This window comes from Mytilus trossulus, chromosome 1 (genome assembly GCF_036588685.1).
Source record: "Mytilus trossulus isolate FHL-02 chromosome 1, PNRI_Mtr1.1.1.hap1, whole genome shotgun sequence".
Taxonomy (NCBI): domain Eukaryota; kingdom Metazoa; phylum Mollusca; class Bivalvia; order Mytilida; family Mytilidae; genus Mytilus; species Mytilus trossulus.
In genome coordinates, this window is record NC_086373.1 from 70,672,471 (window position 1) to 70,698,711 (window position 26,241).

At 31.5% G+C, this 26,241-nt stretch overlaps 1 protein-coding gene across 5 annotated transcripts in view; it reads left to right on the forward strand.

The window, feature by feature from the left end:
- The first annotated feature begins 268 nt into the window (after window positions 1–268).
- Window positions 269–26,241, forward strand: part of LOC134683475 (guanine nucleotide exchange factor subunit RIC1-like) — a 42,877-nt gene continuing 16,904 nt past the window's right edge. The window contains exons 1-14 of one of the 5 annotated variants that reach the window (XM_063542792.1): window positions 269–506; window positions 8,196–8,303; window positions 8,738–8,826; window positions 10,320–10,427; window positions 11,022–11,164; window positions 11,363–11,496; window positions 12,848–12,939; window positions 16,151–16,239; window positions 19,629–19,773; window positions 20,302–20,350; window positions 20,716–20,862; window positions 21,873–22,040; window positions 22,752–22,862; window positions 23,452–23,541. In XM_063542792.1, the coding sequence (XP_063398862.1) occupies window positions 366–506; window positions 8,196–8,303; window positions 8,738–8,826; window positions 10,320–10,427; window positions 11,022–11,164; window positions 11,363–11,496; window positions 12,848–12,939; window positions 16,151–16,239; window positions 19,629–19,773; window positions 20,302–20,350; window positions 20,716–20,862; window positions 21,873–22,040; window positions 22,752–22,862; window positions 23,452–23,541 (1,614 nt within the window). In that variant the 5' untranslated portion in view covers window positions 269–365. The other 4 variants (XM_063542797.1, XM_063542809.1, XM_063542803.1 and 1 more) reach the window with 4 other exon arrangements.

Sequence of the window (26,241 nt, forward strand, 5' to 3'; positions counted from 1 at the left end):
AGGTGCCCGTTGAAGCAATTTTGTTTCAAAATTTGTTAAATCATACTATAAAACTCTTTGAAATCGTTTAAAAGTTTATTTCAAAATATATTTTATTTTTTTATTTCTATTATTCTCATTACAAAAAAGTGAAAGTAGTCCTTCTTTTGAAATCGGAATTGATTTTAAATGGCCATCCGAATCACATTTTTGGGAAAATACCTTTGTACTATTTATGAAATATGACAGTAAGATAATTTTTCATTGGACATAGGGTTTCCATTTCATCCAATCAGTTTACTTTTATCTTACCGATTTAGAATTATCAAGATGGCATCTAAAAAGTGACGTTGATAACTTAAATGTCAAAATATTGAGAAAACATTATGTATTTTCCAGTAGGCTGGCCAAAATATCTTAAAGAAACACAACATGATTCCCCACCACTGCAGTATATTATTAGTAGCTGCGATAGAATGTTGTTTGCCATTCTGTGCGAAGACACCATCAGTATATGGTACTGTAAGGTAAATACATTTTTAAAATGCGTCAGAAGGTGTCAAATCCTAAAACTTTGAACTTTTATTTGTAACCTTTATTTTTGTCAAATTAAAAAACCAGATACATGGATACTTTTGTGTATATATCAATGAATATCCAGTTGGGTGTACTGCATTTTGCGTCCGCCCTGATTCTGGTTCGCCCTAGTTTCTGTTCGCCCTTATACCTGTTTGCCCTGAGTCCGTTCACCTTGATTTTATTTTATAGTATAGTGTTGCGTTGTGTGAATATAATTGAATGTGTTGAAGTCAGTCTACAATTTCGCCGAATATTTACGATGTTTCGTGTTAACTTGTCTATAAAAGCTAGCTGCTACACTAAGTTATAAGTTTCAGAACATTTCAGGACTACAAGATATTGTGACTTCAAGGTATTGAGGACTAAGTTTGTATCTGTATGTAATTACATTACTAGGAAATATATCAGTGTTTTTACCCATCCTTTTTTTTATTTTTTATATTTCAAACTGAATTTTACTCATCCAAGCTGACTATTTTATTTGAGAAAAATGTTATTCTCATTATCAATCAATCAAAGACAATTTTTATAACAATCAGTGATATCAAAGGTTTCAAATGAAACCTAATCAGCAATCAAAATTCAATCAACAGTAATTAAAAGTAATTATAGAATAAAGTGTAACAATGCAGCCAAGAATTTTATTTAATTAATATAAATTTGGCAAATATTTTGTATTTAACTCTAAATAGATATACATAAATTTTAATATGTATGTATATTTCTTTCATTGATGTAACATATACATATCATAAATGAATATAGGGCGAACGAACCCAGGGCTATCGGACTATCAGGGCGAACCAACTCAGTGTGAACAAACCTAGGGCGAACATGTAATCAGGGCGAACAATCCCGATACCCATTCCTTTTAACACATGAATGAGGAAGGATAGGAGGGGTCCTGATCCCGAAATCCAGGGCTTAAAAACATGAAATCCCTAAATCCCAGACTTAAAAACATGAAATTCCGAGGTTCCTGAAATTCGAATAAAGAATTTCCGGATCTCAAAAAGGTAAATCCCGAAAGGGTCAATCCCGAAATCCCGAGCTTAAACACACCTGATCCCAGAGTCCTAATAAAGGTCCTATCCCCCTCATGAATCGTCCATTTGCCAATTCCCGTTTTGACCCTACATGTGTATATTTAGAGATCCCTTTTTCAGTTGGCTCTCTTATGACGTATATAAATTTTTATTTATAATGGGGAGCAAGCAGAAGGAGCGAATTTACCTGTGCGTAATCTGAGTAATCTTTAAGGTTTTCAAATCTTTTAATTACATTAATTTGTTGTTCTGATTAATACCTTTGACATCAGAAATTATTTTTCATGAAAACTATTTGAACCGCCGATATATCACTTTCAATTCAGCATGCTTTGCATTAACACAATAGCCAATTTTGTCCCGTATAGAACCAGTCTTATGATTGACAAAGGGAGGTAAATCGTTTAAAAAGTGTATAATATTAGAATCAAATTGTTAATTGGCGACTATTGTGGCTACAAAGACAGGTGGGTCTTTACACTACAGAAATCAACCACATACTTACTAAAACCGCCGAACGTAAAAAAAACACCTCGCCAAATTGTACTATGTATAATAGTTTTAAATGTTTGGTTAATATTTACTTTTATTCAATGAAAAAGACTCCTTTTATACGGAGCAGAGTAAGTTAATCACTCAAGTATGACTACTTACTGGAAGAAGAAGAACAGTACACCACCAATCACTATGAAAAACAGTGATATTATACAACAAAACGTTAAGATAAATCAAATCATACAATGTATTAGATTTTTATGTGCATCCTTTTAAGTACTGTTAATGGATTCACCCTATTTTTCGGTGTGCATATACATTATATATTCATCATGTTCATAATTATAAATCTGTTCAAGTATCCTCGATCTTTGTTCATTTGGTTAGATTTTGATAGTTGGATGTAGATATTTGGTCTCTTTAATCTTATTATTTGTTGATTAATAACTTAAACATTAAATTTAGGTCACATTTATAACATGTATAACGATAAAAGGTAAGAAAAAAATTTGGGGGAGTGTTCCGTTGTCTGCTGCCTAACATAGTCGTGTTCAGGGGTGAAAAGACCTACCAGACCTAGAGACACTTATCTCTGAAAATTTACCTTCATGCTCTTATAAAATCCAACTAGTACTTTACAAAAGAACACTTGTTGTGAATTTTTGTCATCTGTCAGAAAACAGAATCATTTACTGTTGACCTTCTTAAAAGGCCTAATACAATTAACATTACAAATGTTATAATTTCAACAAAAATTGGCATGTCATAAATTCAACAAAAGTTAGTACGTTATAAATTCAACAAAAATTGCCATGTTATAACCATTTTGTAGATATTTTAATATATCATTGACGTCATGACAAGTTTCAGCAGGATAGATGATTGTAGAATCACAATACAGTTCAATTTAAGTATAATTCAAGACTGATGTGTGCAGGGTACAATTTAAGATAGTGTAGATCTATATGCAAGGTCATGGTTTCCATCAATTTCAATTGCAGTTGATTGATATGAAATTCTTGAGACCATTGATAAAAGTTTTATGTGGTGTCCTAATTTGTAGTCTGATATTGCTATGGCAAATCAAAGCCATTTCTAAATAATTTGGGGCCATGGCATGATGGAATATCAATGTGTAATGTAAAATGTTTATTGAAAACAATACATGATAGAATTTCTGACCCAGATCTGAAGCAGCAAGTTTCCATCTGAAAATGGTAAAAGCTACATTTTTAAGCACATAAGATAGTTTTTTATTCCACAAATCTAATTTTCTTTTACCTTGCTACTAACCACTTGTAGCATCAAAAAATATTTTATTTCTTTCAAACACCCATTTTTATGCGACCTCCAAAAAATATTTGGGATCGTATAATGGTACTAAAAATGTATGATGTCGTTGTAGGTAGACACGTTTGGTTTCCAGACAATAACTTTAGTTTAAGGATCTCTATGAAATATAAGATGGAGGTTCAGTACCACAAAAGGGAGGTTGGGATTGATTTTGGGGATGTTGGTCCCAACTGTTTAGGAATTAGGGACTAAAAAGGTGCCAACACAAGCATTTTTCATGAATTTCAATATTGTTTCAAATTTTCAAAGGTTGCTGTCTTTTTGTTTTGAGTCTTTATTCACATACATTGTACATCAGAAGTCAGTTTTCATGTTTTTGTTATTACTTTGTTATGTAATTTAGATACTCTTCATACTATGGTATGTACAAGTTAAATGCCTAAGGAGATTACGTGAGATAAAGTCCTGAGGTTTATCCTGATTACCTATTATTACTGGGCATTATAAGTCATGAAAGATGTAAAATCACCTTCTTGAGAAACTATATTGCTTCAGACTATTTTACTTTTACAAGATATATTTTAACAATAACTTACGGGTAAATTTTTTAGGCTAAATATTTCACATATATAATACAATCATGTTTAGATATTACCTCTAGATTATTGTCCATTCTTTCCTTTCTTCCAACCACTCTGTGGCCAAGGAGTCTTAGTAGTTCCACTACTGTAATCACTAGCCATCAACACTGAGGTTGTGAGTTCCGACCTGCACATGCAGGCCACTCGACTCCAATCTTAATTGGCTAGGATTGTCAGTTTTTCCTATTAAAGGTCTGTGGTTTTGTCTGGCATTCTCCACCAATAAGATTTGGCCGCCATGAAATAGCTCAAATTCGGTGTTAAAACACCAACAATCAATCACCAATCCTATTGAGGGAGGGCGGTTTCCCCCTTTAAATTCAAGGAAAGATCCGTTATCAAAGCCTTTTAAAAGTAATTTTTATTGATAATATACAGGCTAATATATATATAAATCGGACAAAAAAGTGCAAAATGGTCAAATTCACAAATTTTATGCCAGTCACTATGATAATATAAATTTGACTACACTGACATATGACCTAAAGTAGTAATTTTACATGTAATTTTTTAACCAAATATGTAAAATCCAAGGCCTTATGTAAAAACATGAATACTTTGTTAAAAACATCTTGTAGCAAAATATTTTATATGAATTTTTAGAGTTAGGCCTTGGCCTACATGTATATACATACAGATATCTCAAAAATAATATTAAGAAATCAAAAGGAGGTTGTTTTTGCTAGAGAGACAAATATCTACCAAAGATCACCAAAGTACAAGGATATTATAATAACGACTATTGGTCATCATACAGCATTAAAAATTATATGCAAAACCAGCCTTATATTCAGTAAACATGATAAACTATAAAAGGCCATGGGGTGATAAAATGTGAAATAATTTCAAAAAGAAAACTTCCAGTAAACAGTATTATATTTTAACCTAATAACAATCCTAAACTTAAATGAATTACAATTAATTGATACGAGAAGTTTTGCCTTTACATGGTTGTAGCTTTTTATCATATTTAAGGTAATAGTATTTACAAGTATTTTGTCTGTTTTTTTTTATGTTAAATTAAAGGTATTAAGACAGATTCTGTTTTGGTTTTCTGTCTTGTTTCTGTATAATAATATACAAGAAAAAAATTCACATTAAAGAGAGTTTGCTCTTCATTTGTAACAGTGGGAATATATACGTACAACAAATTAAAGTGGTATTTTTTGGAATATGTTTTCCCTGTTTTATTTATTGTTTAGACTTTAGGTAAACTAGATACTAACAAATCAGACAGATAAAATTGAGAATGGAAATGGAGAATGTGTCAAAGAGACAACAACCCGACCAAATAAAAAAACACCACAGCATGTACATGTACTTGTTGTTTTTGACTGTATTAACCTCCAAATATTTATTATTATCAAATATTCTCGTGCAGAATGTGAGACATAGGGTTGCTTACATCAGAAATGTCATAAATTATTTGGAGGAGCTTTATATTTCATTTGGTAGAAGACCAAGCTGCTTTAAACTTGCATACCAATGTCTTATGTTACAAAGTATACCTCTGTCATATGTCCATAAGCATTGTCCTTGACCTGGTTAGGCATGATCCAAAGGTTAAGTTTTTGTATTAAGTTATATACTACATGTAGTATATCAGATACCTTAAGCAGGTCAACTATTTTTGGTATGAAATGATTGTAAGGTGTATATATGTCTTGCTGGTTTCATATGACCTTGACCTCATATTTAAGGTTCATTGGTCAATGTTAAGTTTTTGTGTTTAAGTCCATTTTACAGATACATTTTTGTACTATAAGCAATTTGTAAAATACATTTTGGTGTATGGAATGAATGTAATGGGTCATGTCAGACTGGCAGGGTTTATCTGACCTTGACCTTTTTTTCTGGTTCATTGGTCAATGTTTCCTTTTATGTAATACTTGTACATTGTAGTATATTCTTTTTGTTTAAGACATTCACCATAATTTCAATCATGATCAGTAAAGTAGGTGAGACATTTAAGTGTGTCCTGTTTATATTTTGTTGGAGAGCTAGGTATTTGAGTTACACCAAACATTTTCTTTTATTAAAATATACAATTGTCTTTCTCTAATATGAGACCAGTGACCATGTATGTTCCACTTAAAATGTGTCCTTCAGGAGAAATAATTACACATAGTTCCAATTCCCATCAAGTGGTCATTCAGTTGGTAGCATTGTCTCTTTTAGAATTGTGTTCTTTCATACATGTACAATTAAATGTATAATTAGATAAGCAAGAACAGATAACCCATTTATTTTATACATTTTAAATTCATGTGTATGGCTTATTTGCTGATATAAATAATGCAATCAGAAAAATCTAAACAAAAATATTGATGTTATTATTAACACAATTGTATTAGAAACAAAATCATATTAATATATATATGATTGAATTGTTCTCAGGATCTGATCTGTTTACTTTAGGTCAGAAAATTTTTATTTTGATATTTTGTTATGATTCTGTCATTTCCCTATTTTAGTTCCATGTTTTTTTCATACAAACCTACTATAGGTGTATGTTTAGCAATATTTATTGCCACATTAAACCCTTTGTAGATGATTGATGTCTTTACATACGGTTTTGACAGATGGAGTTACTTTGTCATACTTCATTATACAATACATTTGTTTTATGTAAAAAAAGGTATAAACCTGTACTTTTGAAACATATAAATGTTTAAAATTTAAAACCACATTTTGAGGTTGAAAGTGAGAAATAGATATTGGTTTTGGAAATGAGCATACTGGTACAACTACAATGTTTTATGTGTCTATTGTTACTTCCTAAAAATCTGTATATAAATAATGATATTGACACTAAATTGGTGTCCTGTTTAATGGGGGACAAATGGGTTCAACCTAATTTTAAGGATTTAATTACCTGGTACTGAACAATTGTTCTCCTCATCTGTTGATTAATGAAGTATATATCCATAATGTACTCAGACAAGAAAGTGTTCAAAATACAATGCTCAACAAAACACTTAGATGACTTAAGTTTCATTGGCTTGAATTTATTAGTTTAGGAAATTGAATTCCTTGGTCTTTTTGGTTTGAAGTTACCATCTGATCAAACTATACTTGTGCTGTCCAATATAGATTAACAATACCTTCTTGATAAAGTAGACTTTCAAGAATTCTTATTTACATGGAATGAAATGATGTTTGAACTCTCACCTTTTATAACTTATATTCTATAGAAAGTTTTCCTGACCTACATGTATGAAATGCGATGCAATTTTCTGTCAGATTTTATGTTTATTTCGTGGTTGCTGATATGATGCACCTTTAAAGGAAACAGCAATTATCTGCAAATAACATGAATCAGTCATTAATAAGAATGATTTATAGCTTTAAAATTTGGTATTCAATATTCAGCTTATTGCAAGATTTGACTTAAATATGTCACTTAATTTACATGCATAATATCTCATGTTTATGCATTTGAATAGTTATATAACAGAATCAAACACTTTACATATTATTATAAAAATAAGTTTGATACTTATATAAAGGTGATCCTAACTTCCTATGTGTAATGTTGTACTAGTGCAAACCCTGTTGACAAGATTGTTGTTGAAAATTTAATTTGGATTCTTTTTAAGATTATGAATATTGTTAGAATCATAAAATTGTGTTTTTCTGCTGAACATTTAAGAAATGAAATCTCTATGGGTCAACACTGACCATATAGTCATAAATTTGACTTAACTTTATCTCAGTCATTAGATCTACAGGTTTTGTGACTGTCACCATATCAAACAGTTGCAATTAAAGTATACTTCAAACCCTAATGATGGTAAATCAAACTACAAAAATCTAAATTAAATTCTCATTGTTGAAGGGGTAACAAAGACTTAATGTTACTAACATCAGCAATATTTGGTCTCTGGTGGTTAATTATCTCATTGGCAATCATACCAAATCCAAATAGAAAATCTGTAACGAGACTATGATTGAATATATTAAGGGGACTATTTCGTAACACATCAATGGTTTGAAAATGAAAATTTTGCAGAAATAGTTGAAATCTATTTAACATTTGTTTCATCAAAACATTTTGAGAGGACATTTTGTAATGTTGCTGACTGGTCATATAGTAACAAATCATTAAGAGTATAATAGATTTTTTTTCTAATGTTTTTTACAGTTGTATTTTTAATTTCAGCCACCAGTTCAGATAGTAAATTACACACAATCACAGAGAGATTTAGACAAATTTGGGGCATACACATTAGCAGAATGGAAGCCTGACTCTTCAATGATAGCTGTTATGGTAAGTAAGAATCCTGAATAAAGATAGGACAAACTGTAGTATCTGAATAAAGATAGGACAAACTGTAGTATCTGAATAAAGATAGGACAAACTGTAGTATCTGAATAAAGATAGGACAAACTGTAGTATCTGAATAAAGATAGGATGAACTGTAGTATCTGAATAAAGATAGAATTAACTGTAGTATCTGAATAAAGTTTAACAGGAATGCAGTAGCTAATTAATGTTAACTTTTGTTGAAAAAAGGATTATAATAGAATATAAATGAATTTTTCCATCCTGACACACTTTCTATTGATGCCTGTTTCATAAAGTAAGGCTTTTGAATTGTCTCTGTGTCAAATGTTCATTAGTGATTTAACAAAGATATTGATGTTGTGATGTATGATTTAGATTATGTCTGGTAGATATGTATTTTTGCTCTCTCTTTGCAGACAAGTAAACATCATGTGATATTTTTCAAAGTAGATTTAGATATATCTGTACCAAATCATCACTGTCTATATGTACAGCAGGAAGGGAAGTAAGTATATACAGATCCATAACATATAATTGGAACTGAATTGTCCTTGCTATAATCATTTGTTCATTTACCAGTAAAAATTCTTTTGGTGTTCTTTGAATCACTTAGCCTTCAATTAGCTGGTATCTATAGTGCAGAATAGTGCTGCTGCGGTGCACTTTGTCTATTTTATATTTATGTACTGACATTAGCTTGTCTAGTTTTGCACTAAAAGTTAATGGTGTGCATCTTAAAACGACCTGGTTGCTTTTTAAAATTAGATCATAAAAGTTAACATACATATGGTTAATTAACTTTGCTTAGATTTAAGTTTTTTTTAGGAAGTTTGTGTTTTGAAATCATGTACAAGTAATTCAATGCCAAATTTGTATCTACGAAAATTATCCTCCTTAAAATATAATAATAGGTATTAAACAGTACTAGACAATCAATAGTTTCTGTAATTCTTTGTTGAAAAGATTTTATTAACTGATTATTACTTTTATAGTTAAAGAAAGAAAATTACAGTGTAACCTGCATAATCAGAGATCTGAGTATCCCAACATACTGCTTTAACCTACACATATTCATGGTCCTAAAATATGCATATCCTTGCAGAAAAAAACCTGAGTATTTCCAACACCCTGCTTAATCCCCCAGTGTGTCACATTACACAGGTTACACTGTATATCAATTATTTTTGGATAAAAATGTTCATCTGTATCCTAATTTAAATTCTTAATTTTAGGCTGAGGAAAAACAAAATTAGAATCAGGTAAAATTTAGTGCACTGATATAAGAATTGTACAGTGTGATGATGTTGTTAAAATGCTTTGCTAGACAATTATTTCTATAGATTGTAGTTAATGCTGTTTTGATCAGATAAAGACACTGGTAAAATCAATAGACACCTGTTTGTTTTAAAGGATAATCATAATCATTACATGTATTATTTTGCAAATCATGTTGTCTAATTGGTTCCATAATAAGAGGATTAAAATATGTTTACTGTACAAAAAAAATACTGTAGTTAATTCTTGGTTCTCTTTTCTTGTGAAGCATTGCTTAGACAAAGGCTGTACCAGCATAAATCTGTTTGTTTTAAACGGATTACTTAAGACATGATTGAGCTTCTTTTTTGTGCTTTACCTGCTTTTGACTGTAAATTCAGAATATTTTTGCTATAAAATATCAGTAAAAAAAGATTTCAGTCGATGATAAAAAAATAAATTGAAAGTTCATAAGCCTTATTTTCTAATTGATTGTAAGCAATATAATAATGTGTTTTTTTCTGATTTTGTCCCCAAAGTATAATTTTTGGAATACATGTATGTAAAAAAGTTAGTCAAATTATCAAATTTTGATATATTTTGTTTTAAACCACCATATACAGGTATTCTTATTATTGTAAATATATGCTATAAAATAAGACTACAACCTTAATAAGTTTCTCAGATAAACTTAACGTAAATTTAATGTAAATAAACATACCATTGAGATGTTTATATTTTCAGACTTTATAATACAAAGAAAGATTTAAATGGAATACCTGATAGTGACAGTGTTCCAGCAATAAAAATTGGACCATGTTCTCAGCTTGATTTAGAGGCCAGTATAACATGGTAAGGGTACTGTTTCCTAATTATATATACGTTTAAAATTATATACAGTGTTTATGGACCGTGTGCTGAGCTCAATTTAGAGGCCATTGTTTCTTGGTATAAAAGTAACATCAAAGTTGATCTGCTCTCCGAAATTACTGATGTCAATAATACAACAGTAATACAGAAATCGTTAAATGTTTCTACAACCAAAGTTTTAATGCCCTTACACCCAAAAGACAAAAATTTGAACTAATTATGTCACTACAAAGATTTATAGATAACAATGTCTTAAAATAATACCCCTTTCCAGGCAATTGCAAAAAAAAAAATTTATCACGGAAAATTTGTTGAAATTTCTCAAAATTGAAAAAAATTGCTTTACATTTTTCTATGCTGCAAATTAGGGCAATTAGACATGATGGAATAAATTTCAATTGTAAAAAGGTTCAGGGAGTTTAATTAATCTTTTCTGTAGATTGGAGGTTATCATATAAAACTTTGAAGAACCATGTGTAATTAGAGCATGATAGTGTGAGTGAGGCATCCATGTACTATGGACACATTCTTGTTTATAGTATTTTGTGATTTGATTAACATATTTGACTTTTATAGTTGTTTGTGTGTTCGTGAAGATCTAGTCATTGCTACATCAGATGGGCATTTAAATAGAATCAAATGGAATGGCACTAAGAGTGAAAAGAATTCATTGTTCATCAGAGATTTTCCTGTCTCTATGGATTTCCAAAACACAAAAGGTAAGGGGAAGTAACTGATAAAACTAATTGCCAAATAATGGTAAAATATTATCAAAGATGAAATTGCTTAATTGATATTTTTCAAAACATTTGAAATAGTAATATATAACATTACATTGTGGACTTTATATCAAGAGTAAAAAACAAAAAAATAGAATTTTGTTATATGTTATTAAAGCTTGGACATTTTTGTTTTAGCTGCCAAACTAACAGAATCAGATGGTTATGTTGTACATATGGAATATAGCCCTATCATTGGAGGTTACGTTATGGTTCTTTCCTCTGGAAGGGCCATGTTTGTAATACCACCCTCTACCAAAGCAGATAATGGGGTAAGTGTTATGTTGTACACATGGAAAATAGCCCTATTGTTGGAGGTTACGTTATGGTTCTTTCCTCTGAAAGGGCCATGTTTGTAATACCACCCTCTACCAAAGCAGATAATGGGGTAAGTGTTATGTTGTACACATGGAATATAGCCCTATCATTGGAGGTTACGTTATGGTTCTTTCCTCTGGAAGGGCCATGTTTGTAATACAACCCTCTACCAAAGCAGATAATGGGGTAAGTGTTATGTTGTACACATGGAATATAGCCCTATCATTGGAGGTTACGTTATGGTTCTTTCCTCTGGAAGGGCCATGTTTGTAATACAACCCTCTACCAAAGCAGATAATGGGGTAAGTGTTATGTTGTACACATGGAATATAGCCCTATCATTGGAGGTTACGTTATGGTTCTTTCCTCTGGAAGGGCCATGTTTGTAATACCACCTTCTACCAAAGCAGATAATGGGGCTAGTTTTAATCTTATTATGTTATTAAAATATTGAATTTAATTTACAATATTTGGTGATTTTATTTTCAACCCTCACTGGAGTCTGCTGGTAAATTTCTTCAACAGAATATTTTCCATATATTTGACCCCTTACTAGTGGAGGATATATTGCAATGAACTTGTGTGTTTATGTTCCCATCCTTTAGTTTTGAAAGTTCATTTGTCCCTCCTCAACTTCATTACATATTACTCCTTTTGAATAATGAATTGACATTGGTCTTTCACTATATAACATTTTAATAAGTTTTACAGATCTGCCAGGCAGTCACTTCCTGTTTGACAATATTTTGATTTTATTTAATAACAAATGAGCATAGAAAGTCAATATGCAATAATGATTGGAAATGGTCTTTGCATACTATGACAAACCACTTCTCATTTAGCTTACTGTTAATCCATACAGAAATGATTCAGGTGTATAAAGAAACCTCTTCTAGAAAATTTCCATCAACTTCACATAACATTTAGTTTGTCTTACAATGTATAGTTGGAATTTTACTTCTGTCATGATTGTATTTGAATATTTGTGTCCCTGCTGTAGCCAATAGGGCATTAAGTGTTACTCTTGACTGTCTGTCTGTCCCTCTTTCTGTCCCAAGTTTTCTTCTGTACTCAAACTTAAGTTTGTGTCATTAAATTTTATAAACTCATACTCATCCTCAATGCTAAGGACCACAACACACAGACAGTGTTGAAAATTGGGTTGTGATTCATTTCACTATTCTAGAGTTGCCCCTTTTTAACTTGGAAAATTGAGTGGGGACGTTCATGTTCTCAGACACATTCTTCTGTTATCTTAAATTTACATATATGAATACTAAATATCTATCAATCATGTTTTAATAGGTTGCTCAAGGTGTATGGGTAAAGGATCTTAAAGATACAGTTTGTCTGGCTGTTAACCATAGATACAGACTTATGGCATTTGGTTGTAAAAGGTAATATATAGACTGGTGATGGTGATATTTGAAAGTGAAGAGTTACAAAAAATCTATTAACAGAGTGCAGACTTTATGTATGTAAAAGATGAGCAATTGAAATTATAGTTGACCATATGTACCAAAAAGCTTTTGACCATGTTTCACACTTCAACAAACTTTAGTTCCATTCTGACTTTTGAGAAATGATGGGATTTGACATCTTGTTTGCCTATATTGTAATAAATAAAAAATCATTATAAAACTTGTATAATAAAGATAATTCATTGTTTTGTGTAAAAGTTATGTTTCACAACATTTTTATACGACCGCAAATTTTGAAAAAATTTTCGTCGTATATTGCTATCACGCTGGCGTCGTCGTCGTCGTCGTCGTCGTCGTCGTCGTCGTTGTCGTCGTCCGAATACTTTTAGTTTTCGTACTCTAACTTTAGTAAAAGTGAATAGAAATCTACGAAATTTTAACACAAGGTTTATGACCACAAAAGGAAGGTGGGGATTGATTTTGGGAGTTTTGGTCCCATCATTTTAGGAATTAGGGGCCAAAAAGGTCCCAAATAAGCATTTTCTTGGTTTTCGCACTCTAACCTTAGTTTAAGTTAATAGAAATCTATGAAATTTTGACAAATGGTTTATGACCACAAAAGAAAGGTTGGGATTGATTTTGGGAGTTTTGGTTCCAACAGTTTAGGAATTGGGGGCCAAAAAAGGGCCCAAATAAGCATTATTCTTGGTTTTCGCACAATAACTTTAGTTTAAGTAAATAGAAATCAATGAATTTTAAACACAATGTTTATGACCACAAAATGAATTTTGATATTGATTTTGGGAGTTGAGGTCCCAACAGTTTAGGAATTAGGGGCCAAAAAGGGACCCAAATAAGCATTTTTCTTGGTTTTCACACCATAACTTTAGTATAAGTAAATAGAAATCTATGAAATTTAAACACAAGGTTAATGACCATAAAAGGAAGGTTGGTATTGATTTTGAGAGTTTGGGTCCAAACAGTTTAGGAATAAAGGGCCCAAAGGGCCCAAAATTAAACTTTGTTTGATTTCATCAAAAATTGAATAATTTGGGTTATTTGATATGCCGACGCTAACTGTGTATGTAGATTCTTAATTTTCGGTTCCGTTTTCAAATTGGTCTACATTAAGGTCCAAAGGGTCCGAAATTAAACTTAGTTTGATTTTAACAAAAATTGAATTCTTGGGGTTTTTTGATATGCTGAATCTAAAAATGTACATAGATTTTTTTATTATTGGCCCAGTTTTCAAGTTGGTCCAAATCGGGGTCCAAATTCAAACTTTGTTTGATTTCATCAAAAATTGAATAATTGGGGTTCTTTGATATGCCAAATCTAACTGTGTATGTAGATTCTTAATTTTTGGTCCCGTTTTAAAATTGGTCTACATTAAAGTCCAAAGGGTCCAAAATTAAACTAAGTTTGATTTTAACAAAAATTGAATTCTTGGGCCTCTTTGATATGCTGAATCTAAACATGTACTTAGATTTTTGATTATGGGCCCAGTTTTCAAGTTGGTCCAAATTAGGATCCAAAATTATTATATTAAGTATTGTGCTTAAGCAAGAAATTTTCAATTGCACAGTATTCAGCAATAGCAAGAAATCTTCAATTGCACAGTATTGTGCAATAGCAAGAAATCTTCAATTGCACAGTATTGTGCAATAGCAAATATTTTCAATTCCACAGTATTGCACAATAGCAAGAAATATTTAATTGCATAATATTGTGCAATAGCAAGAAATTCCAATTGGATTTCAATTGGAGTTATCTTTCTTTGTCCAGAATAGTAGTTGAATCAACTTAAATCATTGTTTTATACAATATACAATGTATATTCACTTTAACTACCAACTGATAGATTAAAACAATCTTTACCATTCAGCGATAACATGTCAAGCACTTTTTTTTACATTTTAATATTTTATGATGTATTTAATTGAGTGGTTATTGTTGCAAACTTCATTAGAAATTTGAATTGAGATCAGTTTTGAAATAAGGGAAAGGGGGATGTGAAAAAAAAATTGGGGGGTCAATTTTTTTCATTTCAGATTTCATAATTAAAAAGAAAATTTCTTCAAACATTTTTTTGAGAGGATTAATAGTCAACAGCATAGTGAATTGCTCAAAGGCAAAAACATTTTTTTAAGTTCATTAGACCACATTCATTCTGTGTCAGAAACCTATGCTGTGTCAAGTATTTAATCACAATCCAAATTTAGAACTGAATCCAGCTTGAATGTTGTGTCCATACTTGCCCCAACCGTTCAGGGTTCAACCTCTGCGGTCGTATAAAGCTGCGCCCTGCGGAGCATCTGGTTTTGTAATACATGTAGCTGAATTATACCATGAGATGGATTACATCATTATTTTAAAACATAAATCATTCAGATATACAATTGTCATCTTAATACTGTAAACCAACTTATTTTCACGAGCGATTTATTTTTGCGACTTTCGTCAGTAAAAAATTAACACAAATATAAATTGTCGCGAATATGACAATCTTTGATCTTTCCTTAATAAATTTCATCGAGTAAATCAGATAATTGCGAAAATAAATAGCCGTGAAGTGGTCAAGAAAGGGTCAAACGCGAAATAAAGTATCCTCTAAAATAAGTTGGTTTACAGTAAGTGGAAAAAGGTATGCATTTACAGGATAAAGTATGATTAAAAACAGATTTAAATTTAACACTTTTTATTTCCGTTCCTGCCAAGGAAGCAGAGGGGCATTGTGTGTTACACTTGTCTGTAAGTCAGTTTGTCTGTACGTCTGTATGCACATACATTTCAAAATTAGTTTCAGTTCTCTAACTTTAGTTTAGCGTAACCAAATGTTATGATACTTGTACACAGTGCCAATTACCACAAAACACAGATCAAGTTTAAATTTGGGTGCATCACTTTTACTGACTAATGATATGCTCCTTTACCATGTTTACAAATGGAACCATTGAATTTTTCGTTTCGTTCTCTAACTTCAGTTTGCTTCAACCAAATGTTTTGAAACACAATCCTTTTTACCATAAAACAAAGATCACTTTAGATTTGGGTGACATAACTTTCACTGTTCTGAGTTATGTCTCTTTACAACACTATATGCAAGCAGGGACATTTATTTATTACATGCTCTGTTCTTGAATTTTGTTATATTGTGATGTTTTACTAATAAAATGATTATTTGCAGTGGTGCTGGAGTTGTCTATGTGATAAATGAAGTCGAGGGTACTTTAGAAGTGTCATACAAGTTATCTGTGTCAAGTAAAGACTATCCTGGTAAGTTTGAGTTGTAGATGGGATAAATGAGGTCAAGGGTACTTTAGAAGTGTCATACACATTGTCTGTGTCAAGTAAAGACTTTCCTGGTAATTGGAAGTGTCAATGAGATAAATGATGTCAAGGGTACTTTAAAAGTGTCATACAAGTTATCTGTGTCAAGTAAAGATTATCCTGGTAAGTTTGAGTTGTAGATGTGATAAATGAGGTCAAGGGTACTTAAGAAGTGTCATACAAGTTATCTGTGTCAAGTGAACACTATTCTGGTAAGTTTGAGTTGTTTTATTGGGATAAATGAGGTCGAGGGTACTTTAGAAGTGTCATACAAGTTATCTGTGTCAAGTAAAGATTATCCTGGTAAGTTTGAGTTGTAGATGTGATAAATGAGGTCAAGGGTACTTTAGAAGTGTCCTACAAGTTGTCTGTGTCAAGTAAAGATTATCCTGGTAAGTTTGAGTTGTAGATGTGATAAATGATGTCAATGGTACTTTAGAAGTGTCATACAAGTTGTCTGTGTCAAGTAAAGACTATCCTGGTAAGTTTGAGTTGTAGATGTGATAAATGAGGTCAAGGGTACTTTAGAAGTGTCGTACACATTATCTTTGTCAAGTAAAGACTTTCCTGGTAAGTTTGAGTTGTAGATGGGATAAATGAGGTCAAGGGTACTTTAGAAGTGTCATACAAGTTGTCTGTGTCAAGTAAAGATTATCCTGGTAAGTTTGAGTTGTAGATGTGATAAATGAGGTCACGGGTACTTTAGAAGTGTCGTACACATTATCTTTGTCAAGTAAAGATTATCCTGGTAAGTTTGAGTTGTAGATGTGATAAATGAGGTCAAGGGTACTTTAGAAGTGTTGTACACATTATCTGTGTCAAGTAAAGACTTTCCTGGTAAGTTTGACTTGTAGATGTGATAAATGAGGTCGAGGGTACTTTAGAAGTGTCATACAAGTTGTCTGTGTCAAGTAAAGATTATCCTGGTAAGTTTGAGTTGTAGATATGATAAATGATGTCAAGGGTACTTTAGAAGTGTTATACAAGTTGTCTGTGTCAAGTAAAGACTATCCTGGTAAGTTTGAGTTGTAGATGTGATAAATGAGGTCAAGGGTACTTTAGAAGTGTCATACAAGTTATCTTTGTCAAGTAAAGCCTTTCCTGGTAAGTTTGACTTGTAGATGTGATAAATGAGGTCGAGGGTACTTAAGAAGTGTCATACAAGTTGTCTGTGTCAAGTAAAGACTATCCTGGTAAGTTTGAGTTGTAGATGTGATAAATGAGGTCAAGGGTACTTTAGAAGTGTTATACAAGTTGTCTGTGTCAAGTAAAGACTATCCTGGTAAGTTTGAGTTGTAGATGTGATAAATGAGGTCAATGGTACTTTAGAAGTGTCATACAAGTTATCTGTGTCAAGTAAAGACTTTCCTGGTAAGTTTGACTTGTAGATGTGATAAATGAGGTCGAGGGTACTTTAGAAGTGTCATACAAGTTATCTGTGTCAAGTAAAGACTTTCCTGGTAAGTTTGACTTGTAGATGTGATAAATGAGGTCAAGGGTACTTTAGAAGTGTCGTACAAGTTATCTGTGTCAAGTAAAGACTTTCCTGGTAAGTTTGAGTTGTAGATGTGATAAATGAGGTCAAGGGTACTTTAGAAGTGTCGTACACATTATCTGTGTCAAGTAAAGATTATCCTGGTAAGTTTGACTTGTAGATGTGATAAATGAGGTCAAGGGTACTTTAGAAGTGTCGTACAAGTTATCTGTGTCAAGTAAAGACTTTCCTGGTAAGTTTGACTTGTAGATGTGATAAATGAGGTCAAGGGTACTTTAGAAGTGTCGTACAAGTTATCTGTGTCAAGTAAAGACTTTCCTGGTAAGTTTGACTTGTAGATGTGATAAATGAGGTCAAGGGTACTTTAGAAGTGTCGTACACATTATCTGTGTCAAGTAAAGACTATCCTGGTAAGTTTGAGTTGTAGATGTGATAAATGAGGTCAAGGGTACTTTAGAAGTGTCGTACACATTATCTGTGTCAAGTAAAGACTTTCCTGGTAAGTTTGACTTGTAGATGTGATAAATGAGGTCAAGGGTACTTTAGAAGTGTCATACAAGTTATCTGTGTCAAGTAAAGACTTTCCTGGTAAGTTTGACTTGTAGATGTGATAAATGAGGTCAAGGGTACTTTAGAAGTGTCGTACACATTATCTGTGTCAAGTAAAGACTTTCCTGGTAAGTTTGACTTGTAGATGTGATAAATGAGGTCAAGGGTACTTTAGAAGTGTCGTACAAGTTATCTGTGTCAAGTAAAGACTTTCCTGGTTAGTTTGAGTTGTAGATGTGATTAATGAGGTCGAGGGTACTTTAGAAGTGTTGTACACATTATCTGTGTCAAGTAAAGACTTTCCTGGTAAGTTTGACTTGTACATTTTGATAAATGAGGTAAAGTGTCATATAATTTATTGGTGTTTAATAAAGACTACTGTAAACCAACTTATTTTTGTTATCAATTTTTTTTTTTAAGGTTTGATATTGTTTTGAATTTCTTTTTTTAAGCTTAAATTTTTTATGTTAATATATATTTTGTGACATATGCTTTTTAAAAACTACCATATATTGATTAACAAGCAGATGTCAAAATTTGCTTTTCTTTCAACTTTACAAATTGTGTGTACAATAACAGATTAATATAGCACAGCTGTTTTCTGCAGATTATTGGTTAAATACAACCATTACTGAAGTAATTGAAAGGATTTTATTGGATGAATTATTGTAGTTTTGAATGCGTATCAGATACAACTTATATGGCCATTGGAACTGTTGCCACCAATTATAGTTATGATAATGTTATTTACATCTAACATTGCCAACCTTTCTATTGAATTTATTCAGTCAAATACATTATTGAATAATTTCTGAAAATATGAATTGAAGAAAAATAAATGTTTTAATCAATATGTTAGATTGCTTAATTTCACATTTCTCTCTATAACTACAAGACAAAATGAATGCCTTACTGAAATGAAATAGAAATACATTAAAGAGTAAAAATGCCTCTTGATTGGTGCATATCATATGTCCACTGAGGCTCAAAAACAAAGGGAACATATTTTTAGAACCATTTTATATTCAAAACCAGATTATTCTTTCTTCACCATTGAGACAAATTTCATAAAATTCTGCATAGAAGTGACTAGAAGAGCCTGTCAAATACTCCTTAATTGTTTTATCAGTAATTGGTTAAACTAATGTTAAATAATACATGAATGTTTTGGTTTCAGAAAAACAAATAGTTACTTGTGAGCTTTTTTGTTAGCTTTCTATATTTATTTCAACATTTTAAAAAAGTCAAAAGTTTTGATATATTTATTTTATGTTGTTGATTTTTATTTCAGATGCAGCTCAAACAGCTGGTTCTGTTCATTGTATGAAATGGACACCAGATGGCACTGCTTTAGCTTTATGTTGGCAGAATGGTGGTTATTCCTTATGGAGTGTGTTTGGTTCATTATTAGTGTGTTCTTTAGCTGGTGAATATAGGTGTGTGTTATGACATAATTTAAAAAGAAATTGATGTATTTATTTAACTTTCATTGTTGAGATATTATTTAAATTTGAAGCATACAAGAAAAGGAAAATAATCTTCATCTTGAGAGTTTTCATTCGTATGACATCAAGTTCATGTGCCAAGCTCATTGATGAAATTTTACAATTTTTTTTTTCTTTTCCATTTGTTATTCATTAAGAATAGAAATAACAATATTTTTTTTATAATTTTCTATCTTCTTTTGCTTGAACCCCTCTATCCCATGCATCTGTATTGCTCAAGAATAGATCACAATGAAGCTGGCAAAAAAAGTTTTGGTGATATGGTCTACTGAAGTGTAAACAAAGTGAAAAATGCAAATGGACCAAATCAAATGCAAGTGTTTGTAGTTTTGCAAATCATAAGAATTATTTGAATATATCTGTTACCTGTTAAAAAGTTGCTGTAACTATAAAATAACATTTTTGAATGACAAGTGACTTCCTCCATGATATAATATCAGTATATGTTTCATTTTACAGTTTTCCCTATGACAGTGTGCATTTATTTCCACCACCAGTCAAAGCTATGGTAAGATTTAAGTCAATTAAAGTTTTGACTTACAGTAATAATATTGTTCTTTGATTTCAAACTTTAAAATGTAGTAACAATGAATTGCAAAAAATTGTTTAAAGCCCAAGGTGCAGTTTCATGTTGCTTTTTTGGTTTATAGAAAAAGCCTAGAAAATAGCTATCTTGTCTTGAGAGTTGAGAGGTCTGTTTGTCTTTTTATTACAATTTCTACTTTAGTACTCAGTACATTGGCAATATTTCCTAATTTAACTTCATTTATTATTGGTAGATCTATTTGATTTTTTTTCCCTGTCATTTGATATAATGTAATTGAGTGTTTTATAATTACCATTGTAAGTACATGTATATTGTTTACTTTACAGGAGTGGGGTTTAGAGGGTTATCAGTTGTGGATGGTTTGTGGTGACCAGAAAGAGGCTCATCAGACTGATTACAATGATAATACACAGTGTTCACATGCCATGCAGCTTCACTTTGTCAAAAGTGCTCTCACTGTCAATCCTTGTTCAGTAAGTTACAATTAGTGAGGCTTGAAAAAACATATGATATAACTGTAAACTAAGGGATACATTTCATTGCCATGCCAATTTTTAAGGAGACTACATGTTTAGAAAATATTATATCTTCCTTTAAGGTGGTACCTAACACTTTCACTAAAATTAATTTGGCTCGTTTTATTTTTATAAAATTTTGACAAAGTATTTACTTTGACCCTTAAACAAAAATATAAAAATTTTGAAAATTTTGAACCAACCGTTTTGTCAGAAAAACTACACTGGTTATATAGCAGTTTGACAAACACCAATTTTGATCTTTGAGAAGCTTATAATTCCCTTTACAACACAATGTAATTAAAACGTTTAGCTGACTTTACAGAGTTATCTCCCTGTAGTGTTAGGTACCACCTTAACTGGAAAATTATTTTTCATGAAAATTTCTTTTATAATAATATTCATAAAAAAAAAATGTATTTTATTGAATTGTCAATATATCATTAGAACTCTCCTCTAGACTTGATACCAGACCTCTGAAATTAATGAAGTTATGTGAAATATTTCTGGACACTCAGTGATAAAACAATCAAGAATAATGGTGCAGTTTTAGTGCATATTTTGAATTATTTTATACACAATTCCGAAATTTCTAACTTTAATATTACTGCCCTCTGTCCGTCTGTTGTCCCATGCATATTTTTTGTCACATTTTTCTCAGGAACAACATTACAAGGATTTCAGAGTTTCTATGAGTCAGCTTTACTGTATGATGCTTTTTCGGATTCATCACTCAATAACTTCCTGTTTACCTTATACTGTTATAGTGGGCAGGGGTATATTAGTGAGCAGTAGATCAAAGATTCAATTGTTTTTACTTACAATATATATTTGTAAAAAAATAAAGCCATGGCATGGGTGTTTAAACTGTGGTTTAGTACATCTTTTGTTTATATGATACTGGATTATTACTGGGGATGTTTTGAAAACTTGTATTTTAATTATTTTAATTAATTTTATAATTGCAGGCAAACCATGAACATGTGTTTTTACAAGGAGAAGATAAGATTTATTTAAATATGGGAGATAGTTCTCAGAAGCCTAGTCATTTAGAATCTCATGTGTCAGTGGGCAACAAACTCTGGCAGATGATTCCTATATCACACAGCTATCTTGCCTCAAATTGGCCTATTAGGGTATGTTGTGGTTTATAAGTTAGATGAAAAGATAATGCACATATATGTCAAAAGTTTGTTTGAAAAGTAAGTATATTCAGGTATTAACAATAAAACTTGTGTTTTATGTAATGTTAGAGCAAGCTGAGTCACTTTATTCATATTTTTGGCTTATAAAAAAGAAGATGTGGTATGATTGCCAATGAGACAACTATCAACAAAACACCAAAATGACACAGACATTAACACCTATAGGTAACTGTACGGCCTTCAACAATGAGCAAAGCCCATACTGCATAGTCCGCTATAAAAGGCCCCAATAAGACAATGTAAAACAATTCAAACGAGAACTTAGTTCAGTACTAAGACAGCTAGTTTATTTTACCTTGCCCAGAATGCTAGTGAGCTATTGTCATAAGATGACTTATATGCAATAACTTTTAGAAAATCTGGATCTTAGAAACAACTGGAGCAAATACATTACTGAGAATAGAAGATAGTTATTAAATACAAATCCTTCTCATTTTATGTGCAGATATTGCACCTTAGAACAATCAAATTTAGCAGTATTGATTTTTTGAGACTGTACTTGCAAGTAATTATTAATGGCCACTCATCTACTGTGATGACTTTTATCGTGCATAGATGAAATCTATAGTTGCGGCCAGCATATGTGAAGGAGACAACTTCTTTGGAGTTCAAGAACTTCATTTTTTTAATTTGATATTTTAGTATGCAGCTGTAGATAAAACTGGTCAGTGTGTAGCTGTAGCAGGGAAGACAGGGCTGGCACATTATACATGTTCTAATAGGAAATGGAAGTTATTTGGTAATGAAACACAGGTATGTGCGTAAATGTGGAAGTTTTGTGATTTGATTTTGATTTTGTGGTGTTTAACGCCACTTTAAAGTATCACATTTAGGCTATTTTGTGGTTGCCAGTTTTTATTGGTGGAAAAAGCCACTCCGGATTTCCCAGAGAAAACCACCCACCTTTGATTGGATAACTGACAATATTTGGGGTTCGAACTCAAACCTCAGTGTTGACTGGCTAGTGATTACAGTAGTAACTACTCAGACCACTCGGCCACTGAGGCCCCTGGAAGTTTTGTGGTACATGTTCATCATGAACTATGATAGTGCGCTTTCACACAGTTTAACTTTGCTTGCACACACCATAAAGTTCTTAATCTAAATCAGAAGTCTAGTCAATTGTTTCATCTATTTACTTGTAAAAAAGAAGGTTTTTTTTATCATTTCTAAACTAAGAATTTATGTTTTTGTTATTGCAACATTTGAAATGTAAAATGCTCTAATTAAAGAACTAAAAGTTTAGTTTCCTTTTGACCTTTAATATATTTTGTTCAGTTAATTAATCATAAATTCAGAATTGATTGTTGCATTATATATACTACTGTTACTTTATTATCAGGAGAGAGATTTAGTAGTATCTGGAGGAATGTCATGGTGGAAAGATTTTATATGTGTTGCCTGTTACAATATTGTGGGACAAAGAGATGAAGTATGTTAACAAATAGTCATTTTTTTGAAAATTTGATTGTTGTTTTATTTTAATTTTCAAGAATTCTGGAATAGTTGTAAACAGACATTTATATTACCATTGAATCCGGTGAAAACTCCTTTATCTCTTCTGAATGTTGAATATTTTCATCCTTATTTATTATACGACCGCAAATTTTGAAAAAATTTTCGTCGTATATTGCTATCACGTTGGCGTCGTCGTCGTCGTCGTCGTCCGAATACTTTTAGTTTTCGCACTCTAACTTTAGTAAAAGTGAATAGAAATCTATGAAATTTTAACACAATGTTTATGACCATAAAAGGAAGGCTGGTATTGATTTTGGGAGTGTTGGTCCCAACATTTTAGGAATTAGGGGCCAAAAAGGGCCCAAATAAGCATTTTCTTGGTTTTCGCACTATAACTTTAGTTTAAGTTAATAGAAATCTATGAAATTTTGACACAAGGTTTATGACCACAAAAGAAAGGTTGGGATTGATTTTGGGAGTTTTGGTTTCAACAGTTTAGGAATTAGGGGCCAAAAAAGGGCCCAAATAAGCATTATTCTTGGTTTTCGCACAATAACTTTAGTTAAAGTAAATAGAAATCAATGAAATTTAAACACAATGTTTATGACCACAAAAGAAAGGTTGGGATTGATTTTGGGAGTTTCGGTCCCAACAGTTTAGGAATTAGGGGCCAAAAAGGGACCCAAATAAGCATTTTTCTTGGTTTTCGCACCATAGCGTTAGTATAAGTTAATAGAAATCTATGAAATTTAAACACAAGGTTTATGACTATAAAAGGAAGGTTGGTATTGATTTTGGGAGTTTTGGTCCCAACAGTTAAGGAAAAAGGGGCCCAAAGGGTCCAAAATTAAACTTTGTTTGATTTCATCAAAATTGAATAATTGGGGTTCTTTAATATGCCGAATCTAACTGTGTATGTAGATTCTTAATTTTTGGTCCCGTTTTCAAATTGGTCTACATTAAGGTCCAAAGGGTCCAAAATTAAACTTAGTTTGATTTTAACAAAAATTGAAACCTTGGGGTTCTTTGATATGCTGAATCTAAAAATGTACTTAGATTTTTGATTTTTGGCCCAGTTTTCAAGTTGGCCCAAATCGAGGTCCAAAATTAAACATTGTTTGATTTCATCAAAAATTGAATAATTGGGGTTCTTTGATATGCCAAATCTAACTGTGTATGTAGATTTTTTTTAATTTTTGGTCCAGTTTTAAAATTGGTTTAAATTAAAGTGCAAAGGGTCCAAAATTAAACTAAGTTTGATTTTAACAAAAATTAAATTCTTGGGTCTCTTTGATATGCTGAATCTAAACATGTACTTAGATTTTTGATTATGGGCCCAGTTTTCAAGTTGGTCCAAATCAGGATCTAAAATTATTATATTAAGTATTGTGCAATAGCAAGTCTTTTCAATTGCACAGTATTGTGCAATGGCAAGAAATATCTAATTTCACAATATTGTGAAATAGCAAATTTTTTTTTAATTAAGAGTTATCTTTCTTTGTCCAATATAGTAAGCAAGAAATATCTGCAAGAATTTTTTTTAATTGGAGTTATCTTTCTTTGTCCAGAATCAACTTAAATCTTTGTTATATACAATATACAATGTATATTCACTTTTTCTACCAACTGATAAATTTAAATAATCTTTACCATTCAGTGATAACAAGCAGTTTTTTTACATCTTAATATTTTATGATGTTTTTAAATGAGTAGTAATTGTTGCAAACTTCATTAGAATATTTTAATTGAAATTAGTTTTGGAATAAGGGAAAGGGGGATGTAAATAAAAAATTGGGTTCAATTTTTATACGACCGCAAATTTTGAAAAAATTTTCGTCGTATATTGCTATCACGTTGGCGTCGTCGGCGTCGTCGTCGGCGTCGTCGTCGTCGTCGTCCGAATACTTTTAGTTTTCGCACTCTAACTTTAGTAAAACTGAATAGAAATCTATGAAATTTAAACACAAGGTTTATGACCATAAAAGGAAGGTTGGTACTGATATTGGGAGTTTTGATCCTAACATTTTAGGAATTAGGGGCCAAAAAGGGCCCAAATAAGCATTTTCTTGGTTTTCGCACTATAACTTTAGTTTAAGTTAATAGAAATCTATGAAATTTTGACACAAGGTTGATGACCACAAAAGAAAGGTTGGGATTGATTTTGGGAGTTTTGGTTTAAACAGTTTAGGAATTAGGGGCCAAAAAAGGGCCCAAATAAGCATTATTCTGGGTTTTCGCACAATAACCTAGTTTAAGTAAATAGAAATCAATGAAATTTAAACATAATGTTTATGACCACAAAAAGGAAGATTGGTATTGATTTTGGGAGTTTTGGTCCCAACAGTTTAGGAAAAAGGGGCCCAAAGGGTCCAAAATTAAACTTTGTTTGATTTCATCAAAATTGAATAATTGGGGTTCTTTGATATGCCGAATCTAACTGTGTATGTAGATTCTTAACTTTTGGTCCCGTTTTCAAATAGGTCTACATTAAGGTCCAAAGGGTCCAAAATTACACTTAGTTTGATTTTAACAAATATTGAATCCTTGGGGTTCTTTGATATGCTGAATCTAAAAATGAACTTAGATTTTTTATTATTGGCCCAGTTTTCAAGTTGGCCCAAATCGGGGTCCAAAATTAAACTTTTTTGATTTCATCAAAAATTGAATAAATTGG